The sequence below is a fragment of the Anarrhichthys ocellatus genome, unplaced genomic scaffold, assembly GCF_004355925.1.
Source record: "Anarrhichthys ocellatus isolate YVR2014 unplaced genomic scaffold, GSC_Weel_1.0 scaffold1, whole genome shotgun sequence".
Classification (NCBI taxonomy): Eukaryota; Metazoa; Chordata; class Actinopteri; order Perciformes; family Anarhichadidae; genus Anarrhichthys; species Anarrhichthys ocellatus.
This window is the reverse complement of record NW_022280031.1, coordinates 10,786,028-10,795,398: the sequence shown is the minus strand read 5'-3', so window position 1 is coordinate 10,795,398 and position 9,371 is coordinate 10,786,028. Positions and strand designations below refer to the sequence as shown.

The 9,371-nt window shown below is 47.7% G+C and overlaps 1 protein-coding gene across 2 annotated transcripts in view; it reads right to left on the bottom strand.

The window, feature by feature from the left end:
• The window catches only part of LOC116396292 (plexin-A1-like), a 62,080-nt gene that overhangs the window by 20,708 nt on the left and 32,001 nt on the right, over nt 1–9,371 (bottom strand). For both annotated transcript variants that reach the window (XM_031870842.1, XM_031870924.1), the window contains exon 2: nt 1,170–2,610. In XM_031870842.1, coding sequence (XP_031726702.1) covers nt 1,170–2,351 — 1,182 coding nt within the window. In that variant the 5' untranslated portion in view covers nt 2,352–2,610. The remainder of the gene's footprint in view (nt 1–1,169; nt 2,611–9,371) is intronic.

The window sequence follows — 9,371 nt, the reverse complement described above, 5'->3', positions numbered from 1 at the left end:
GTGTGTGTGTGTGTGTGTGTGTGTGTGTGTGTGTGTGTGTGTGTGTGGACACCTGCCAGCAAAATTGGTGTGCGCTGACATTTAAAGAAAAAGCTTTAAAAGTAGTCTTTTAATTAAGTTATCTTAAGAGAGAGCGTGATGGAGGGGATGGATGGGTGAATTTAAAGAGCACACGGGATGGAAGATGAGGTCGCCGAGACAGGTGGTCAACTAAGAGTGCCACACACTTAACACTAATAGATGGAACGAAGACATAAGAGGTTTGTTTTTTTTTAAGCAGATGCATTCTGAAGAAAGTGGCTAAGCAAGGGGAGAGAGAAGAGAATGAGGCATGAAAGCCAGAAAAAACGACAGGACGTGAGCAGGTATGTCCACTATAGAGGAAACTAGACTGTGTGCTGTTGTGTAGTAGTGCCTTAAGGTCTCTAGTGTGAGTGTATGCATGTGCATCTGTGTGTGTGGGGTCCTCTGTAAAGCATACAGGGCCATGCACCGTGGATCAGTTAGTAAAAACCCAGTCTAGCTCAAGTCGTCCCCCAGGATGTCACACTGCAGTGCACCGAACCATGCAAAGTGTGTGTGTGGGTGTGTGTGTGTGCTACTCCTGAGTGACATTTCACAAATCCAGGTGACTGGGCTAATGATGTCCCCTGCCTGACTAAATCAAAGCACCAAGAGGTTGTGCGGAGAGGGGGAAATGGGCAGAAAGAAGTGAAGTAGAAGACAGCGGGAGAAAGAAATGAGAGCTGTTCACACTTTATATGAACCACTGCAGGCCTGTAGCAGAGCTTCTTGTGAATGATTGGAACATGAGTTGACCAGTATTCAATTAGCAGGCGCACAAAAAAGGGCTGAGTGGAGAAATAGGCAGTCGACAGTTTCAGGGACACAAACTTGTCAACATCAAGACTAGTCTTTTATATCTTAATAAGGCACGTGTGTGTTGATACTCATGTATGCTAAGAAGGATAGAGTTTCAGCAACGTTTTTGAGAAAAGGTTTTGCATGGTGTCATACTTTGCCAACGCTAATGCAGTCTTACATACATTTAACAGTCAAAACATAATATGTGTGCCCTGACTGATAAGTAAACGGATTCACTCTAAGGGAAGAGGCTGGAAAGAAAGTATCTACTCTGCAGAACTCACAAAGAAGAGATTTGAGCTTACCGAGTTGATGCAGGCGAGCTCCTTGTTGAGCAGCCAGGGTAAGGAGAGCTTCCCGTATCCCTTGTAGCAGGACTGAATTCTTTCTTTGATCTTCTCTTTTATCTTCCTCAGGGTGAACAGACACAATGCCGACTCTTTGGGTGGTTTGGCCCGATTCTTCTGACCCTGAGAGAAGACCGTGAAGAGGATGTCTTCATTCTCAGAGATCCCCAGAGAGTTGGCGAGCTGCCGCCCTGGCCGAGCCAAGAAGGCATCCTGAACCAGGCGGTACTCTACTCCATCTTTAGTGCAGCCAATGGGGAACTCAACGTAGGAGTAAAACTTGGGGTCGTCCACGCAGAGGCGGACAATTTTGGAGGTGAAGAACTGCTCTCCGCTGGCATCGGGGGACGTCAATTGGGTATCCAGCTGCATCGTTAGATAATAGACAAACTGCTCGCTGCTGAAGCTGTAAACGTAATAGATGTCGAAAGCGGGGAACTTGGACAAAGTGTCAGAGGGGATCTTCAGCTGAGAGGAGACAAACTCATCCTGATAGACGAAGCTGAACATGTCGGCATTTTCTTCGTTTTCCATCAGCTTGCGGCTGGACAAGGTGGGGAAGTACTCAGACTTGCCGTCGATGGGCGTTCCTATAAATAGCTTGCTGGTCGGACTCTGGGCGGAGCTTATGATGACCCCGGACATGGTACCCGACTCTGCCACGCTAGAGAGGTAGTGCTCCTTGCGGTGGTGGGGCTCGCCTAGCTTAAAGAGGTCATCCAGGCGAAGGAACTGGCAGATCCCCTGCGAAGTGCTGCCACAGGCAATGAGGCGGTTCTGTGCGTAGTCTATGAGGAGAAGCTTGTTCACATTGGGGGTCTGGGCCAGGTCATGAGGGCAGGACTGGACACTGGGCGGAGGGTAGCACTTCTCATTGTCCACCACTGGGCCAGTCATGTGGCTGCGCAGTTTGGTCAGGTTGCTAGACACCTTGAAAATCCAGTTGACAGCTCCCACATAGACTTCTCCAGTTTTGTTGTGGATGGCCAGATGTGTAAGCCCCGACTCAGAGGGGACAAATCGTTTGAAGGGAGGGGGTTGACCTCCAGAGAAGGATGAGCTCATGATAAGCAAAAGCCCCAAAAGGAGAAACAAGTTCCCCTGGCCAGGGGTAGCCGCTGACCGAGCTAGGGGACACATCACTGGGCTGTCTAGAGGCAAGGCTTAGGGGGTTGGGGGAGGAGAAAGAGGAGGAGGAGGAGAACAAGTGCTGGTCCCAAGTCAGGTTTTTCTGTCGTTTTCCACTCCTCTGTCCAGGAATAAGGGAAGGCAGTTTGAGGGAGAGAGAGAGAGAAGGATGGAGAGAGGGGCAGCAAAACTCCTATTGATCCGCTGTCCTGTTCTCAGCGTTGCAGGCCGTCATCAGGAACATCATCCACGGAGGCACGATGGGGGAGCCCTGGAAGGCAGAGAGAGAAAACACGGTGAGCATCCAAGCAACATTTCCTATTGATTATGCATCAAGCAGGCAGAGAGGCTGAAAAGGCTCTCAAATTACACTGCCAAAATTAGAAGGAAGAAAAAAATCAAGCTGACATTTGCCTCGGTAATAAATAAATAATATCAAATCAAGTCTGGAAGGCAAATGTGTGTCTGCATTTAATTATGAGGGAAAATAGCAGGGGAGGCCCGATTATTAAAGGCTCTGTACACATAATGGGAGTCTTGCTGGAATGAGTTAACAGATTTTATAACATTCAACTTTTAATATTTCATAACTTTGCCATGGTGGCTTTGGCAGAGGCATGTGTTTAAGAAAATGCCAGGGGCCACTGTAACATTGACAGCAAGACATTTATAGGAAGGTCTGCTCGAAGGCTTTCCTGTCAGGGTTCCAACGGTATCAACACGCTTAACAGAAACGTAACCCCTTATTGTAATCACGCAGTTCTGTAGCCAGGCATCAGGCTCTCATGGCAGCACAGCAGGTTCGCAAGCAACACACTCTACCTTCCCTCAGCAGCTACAATCACAATATATACTACATCACGACAAATTAGACTCATGCAGAGAGAAATATAATAACCCTTGACGGATATGTTTGCCACACATTCAGCACAAACTGTTGTTTTTGAAGGCTCCATATCTCACACGACACTCTTTCACAGCCAGTCCTGCCCCTCCCATCAGACTGCAATCACATTCAGCACACTCAAAAACCTGCCTGTCTCTTGCTATTCAGTTACCTGTGCGATTTAAGCGATTTTATACTGCATCACAAGAGGCGACCTCATCTTTCTTTTGAAACAGACCACTGGCCTTGGCACAGTGAGCGTCCCGCAGTACGCTCGGGCAAATAAAAAATGCATCTGGCTCAACTTTTGCTGCAACACGGCAACCTCCTCCGGCAATGTATCACAGCATACATAGCAGGTAATGCACCATGTAACACAGATGGCCCTATTTTACAGTTTACCCTGTAATTGCCGAGGTGAGGGATTGTCACCAGTGCATGTGGCAACATGCCTACACCAGCATCATATCCAGAATATGCCCACGTCAGTGAGTGAGGCCCTACTTCCTTCCTCACTGCCTTTCATACCGACTCATTCGGATCAATGAAGAGCCAAAACTTTGCAAAGACACATTTACATAGGTCTGCTTTCATTAATACGCAAATATATTTCACACAGCACACACTATACCGCACAGCGAGTATCCCTTGACAACCCGGGATGCGGACAACAAAGGCGGCAGAATTAAAGGGCAGAAATGAGAAAAGGTATCGAGGACGAAGGCTTCACACAAAGGGCAGGGAGGAGGAGGAGAGGAGTCAAAGGGGAGAGTATCTGCTCTTTTGGGCGTCCTCCAACGACGACGCAATGATGATGAGGAGCAGGGTTTGGCGGGTGTGTGCTACTGCTCGACAGGCCAATCATGTTCCTGCAAAAACCGGGACATTAGTTCTCCTGTAAATGCTGATTATGCAAAACGGGACACAACTCTCCCAGGGACCCCGTGGTTCAATTTCACCTTGACTATCAAAGTGTCTGCACGGAGGTAGTTTATGACCACGCTGAATCGGAAAGATGAGAGACACTACGGAGAGATGAGGAAAGGTAGGAAGAGGTGGGTGGGAGATGGGGGGAGATTGAGGAAAATCTAAATATGGAAAGAGAGGGGAGAGGCGAACAGAAATGCTGAGTTTTCCTTTCTTTCTCTCTTTATCTCAGTTTCCGCCTCCTGCTCTCACCGTGGTGAGCCACAGGAGCAAGGCTATCCGTCTATCAATCACCATGCACACAGGTCAGTGTGGTCAGTTTACCAAGATTGGAGGGATTTTTTTTTTACAGCTGCCAGAGAGAGAGAGAGAGAGAGAGAGAGAGAGAGAGAGAGAGAGGGAGAAAAAGGCACTTTTCGATGTATTGAAAGAATTAAACACCTCAGTAAGAGGAGTCATTAAATTGCACATCAATTGAAGTCATTGCCGCTGCTGCAAATAGTGTGTGAGGGAGAAAAGAAAGACACAGAGGGAGCAGGAGGGGAAAGAAATAGTAGTGGCGATGTTCATGGAATAGCAAACCATAGCTCAGCTGAGACAACGCTGGCCAGGTTCAGGGAGAGGTGGTGCCATCCAATTTTCACAAAGGAAAGGCCCGGAGAGGGCGTGTAGGAGAGATGACGAGCGAGGCGAGGAAGAGGAAAAGAGCGAGGAAAAAAGAAAGTAGGAGACAGAAAGACATAGAAAGAGTGAGTAGCAGAAGGGTGAGTGAGGAGCAGCGGGAGCCAAAGAAAAGGCAGCATCTCCGCATCGTTTTAATCAGAGCTCTACCTGCGCTGACATCAAACACCAGGGGAGCCCCGTGGTTTGAGGCACCTCGGCAAGGAAACAGCAGCCAGAACGGCCTGAGGTGCTGTTCCACGCTCACTCTGCGAGATTAAAAGGACTCGACGCAGGCCGCAGCCTCTTCGACATAAGCAGCTGCAATAAAGTGACGAGCCAGCCTATAATAAAAAAAACGAATTTCTTGCTCAACGTTACAGCCGCGGCGCGCGACGAGAGCAGATGCCAATTTAAAACGTGGGTGGCACGTTATACGGGAGGCCGGCTGCCTCATTTTCCTTTGTCATTTTCCGAGTGAGGGGAAAGACACAATGAGGCAGAGTGAGTGAGCGAGGAAATGAGAGAGCCTGATAAAGAACGAGCGATAACGGGGGGGCGTCCCTAAAGTAATTCCTCTTCATTTAGGCCAGCCACGGCTTGATGTAAGAGAGTGTGAATCGCACAACAAATTGCATCCAGGGCTTGTTATCTATCCCAGTAATAAGACGATGACATCACAACACATGCTCTAACACAATAGTGTGTGTGGCGGGGTGGAGTCATACACTTCAAAAGTAACAGGGCAGCAAACCGGATGGGTGAAAGAATCAGAGAAATAATGTCTTCGCAAATGGGCCCCCCCAACTCCCTCTTCCTCCACTCCTTCACCCCGTCATTCAACACATGCCCCAACTGCTGAGAATATGCCCAATCACTCAGCTTCTCACACGCATTCCTCTTTTTTTCATAAATTTCGACCATTTTCTCGCGACAGCCTTATCCCTTTGAACCCTCTTCAATTTCAATTTCCTCCAGAGCTCAAGTGAAATGGTGGGAAGAGCGCTGAAACAAGGTTGCGAGCCATATCTGGCACCATCAAGGAAAAACATGTCAATCATTTTGGGGCTGGAGCGCGTCTGTGGCTTTGGGACCGGGCAGCCACCATATCGGAGGAGCCGTGGCCGTTATCACATCAGGGAAAAGCCTCAGAGAGAGGGGCTGTAAGGGGCCAAGTTGATTGGATTTGATATCGGGACACCCTATCAATTGACAGGCCTGTTCTGAGTCCCTATGGGCATTGGGAATTGGAATGAGGGATTGAAAGGGAGGTAGAAGACATAACAGAGAGGGAAAAGCTTAGAAAGGAGGGGGTCCTCCCACAGCTTTATTTCATTTTGTTTATTTGGCTTAAAGTGTGGCGGGAATCCTGAGAAGAAATGGGGGTAGTGGTGCGCTCTCGTGTGCGTTGTGAGGAAATTCCACAGGTTGTTGAGGTGGTGAGCTGTTGCCAACTCTCGTGAGCTGAGCTGGATCAACTCTCCCTCTCTCACCCGCTTCTCCAAAAGCAACTAAACCTGTCCGCTCAGATAATGGTCGCTGCTCAGCCCCGGAGCTGTGCTGATTTATTGCCAGTGGCATATCAATTACAGCACTCGCCACTGGAGGGGAGAAAGAGGAGGAGAAGGTGGCGAGAGAGGGATGGCGATGATGAGGATGGAAGAGCAGCACTCGGGGGGGAAAAAAAATTCTTTACCCTTGCATCACAACATGTGGGTCACATCTGGGATAAGAGGAAGAGGTGAGAGGGTGGAATTGAAGGAAAATAAATTTAAAAAGGTGGACGTGTGCGAGAATGAGGGAAAGGCTCAGAAAATGTATGCAAATTGTCAAGACACACTATCATACATGCACAAAGTCAATTATTGCATCTCAGCATAATTGAGGAGATGACTGAAAGCAGCATGGTTTAAAAAGACACATACTGGGCCCACTTCAACCCACACACACGCCAACTGCATACATCCTCCCCTCTGTTTGTGTACATAGAGACCTTTTGTGCACAAAGAATTATGCGCATGCAAATCAAAACACACATGTACAAAAACCTAATGGGTCCCTATCTTAAGCTCCACCTCTTCACTCGGCAAGCAACACACTCCAGAGGTTGGAGATTTGCCCGGGGGGGGGGGGGAGAAAAAAAAAAGAGATGGGTGAGGGGCGGGTGAAGGACTGAACAGCACGAGGAGGCGGCAGGAAGCGGATGGTGGTGTGTGGGATGGTTAGAGAGGAGGTAAAATGGGGAGCCAAGCCCTGAAGCCTTAATCCTCTCCCAGGGTCTAATCTCACCGCCACTATCTGCATATGGGAAGAATGGATTACCATCCCCCGACACGCTGAAGGAGGGATGGGTGGCAATCCCTGGACAGACAAACACATTCACAGACAGACACAAACAGTCTGACTGACTTTATTACAGAGAGTAGAGGATGTGGGTGGCTCTCTAAACTATTCTAAAAATACACTCAGCTCGGGCATACACATACACACACACACACATACTGCAGGTAGGCACGGTGCAGGCTAGTAATTTGCAGCCTGGTTAGCACACTAGTCTGACATATGTCCCAATCAGAGGCTGTCCCAGGGGCTGAGGGGCCTGGGAGGGCTGAATGGAGTCCTCTTAACGCACCGAAAACTCATATCTCAACACTGAAACAAAGCAATCACTCCATCTGCTGAGGATTATCAGAGAATGTCAACATTATTGCAATAAACCACTGGCATATTATCAAAGAATATCCAGCCCATTTGTCACTGTCCACGGAAATTTGTTCATAAAAGGTCCTCATTTTTCAATAATAGCTGGATGACAGCAGAATAAGTATGAATAACTTAGTATGCAGAGTATTTTTAGAGTGCCCTTGGGGGAAATATAAGCAGAACTCTTCTTGATACTTCATGTCATCAGTTTATCGGCAAGAAAAAAAAATGACAAAAAGGCATTTAGTGATGAGAATATCCAAAATATGAGCTAGCACTTTTAAAACGCCAAAATTAACTGTCCCTATATCGTATTCAAGTCATCCAGCGGGCCAAGACAAATTTCAGAGGGGGTAAGACCAATTTGCAAGAGGTCGGACAAAAAAGAAGTATTATATATTGTGGTATCTTGTATAATTTCCTTCCTGCCTCGGCTGGGGGAAACAAGCTGACTGGCAAGTCTTCGGGCGTATAAAAACTCCTTATGAGTTCTGTTTTAGTGCCAACGTAAATCAGTTGAGTGGAGGACAAGCGCCAGTGCCCTTTCTCTCTCCTTCTCTGTGGCAGGTGGCCTGCCAAAACAAATGCCTTGTTCTAGAGTACAAAAGTAGCGTATAGAGTGTGTGTGTGAGTGTGCCTGTGTGTGTTGTGTGTGTCCGTTAGGAAGTCAGGCACCGGAACAAATTGAGACCCCTGTCTTTAAAGCACCTTGCTGGGGCTGACTTTCAAGCCACCGGCCCGGTCAGAGTGATTAAACCTGATCTAGACCCATCTAGTGGGCAACCCTGGACGTGAAAGAGTAGAGAGAAAAAGCAGAAACACCGGCCTGCTTGGTCCTCCTTGAGTTCTCCGTTCGTTTTGCAGTACATTAGCCAAGAATAAATTCTTTACAGCAGACGCTTTACAAGCTGCTCAGCTCTGCGTCTTGGAATAGAATATGAAGATTGTAAAATGTTGTTTTTGAGAAAGTATCATGAGCCACAGGGTTATAAAACACACAATACTAATAAGCATAGTTAAATACATTAAAAAAAAGACATGTACACCACAGTCTTTTCAGTTAGCCTGTTAAACTGTAATAATCTGACTTATCTATTTTCACTGTCCTCCTCTATGTGTCTCCCAGGCTTGAACCAGTAGCTTGCACCAGTAGCTTGCACCAGTAGCTTGAACCAGTAGCTTGAACCAGTAGCTTGAACCAGTAGCTTGMACCAGTAGCTTGCACCAGTAGCTTGCACCAGTAGCTTGCACCAGTAGCTTGCACCAGTAGCTTGAACCAGTAGCTTGCACCAGTAGCTTGCACCAGTAGCTTGCACCAGTAGCTTGCACAAGGACTACGGTAGAAACTGAGAAACAATCAACTCACACATTCAAGAGCTGAAGCAGCAATAAGTGCAAAGACAACTGCTTCTCTGACACTCAATGTGCCTTATGGATAACTGACATGCAGGCCTGTGTGTAGGTGTGTGTGTGTGTGTGTGTGTGTGTGTGTGTGTGTGTGTGTGAGAGACAGCTGCCACTCCGTGACAGTGGACAGACTGTGGGCTCTACATCACACACATTCTTCCTCTCCTCATTCCCTGTCAAACACACTCTTGTGTTTTCAGAGGTAAATGGGATTATATGCCGACAGACGTTACTTCAGACACAAGTGTGTGGTAATGTGTGTGAGTGTGTGTGCGTGTGTTGCAGTCAGTCACCAATGTGTGCACATGCGCCTGTGCTCATCTGTTGTTGCCTGCATGTATGTATCTAATATGAGACGGTGGGAGAAAAGGGTCGTCGACTCCAGCGTGTGAAACACCACCAACACACACACACACACACACACACACACACACACACACACACACACA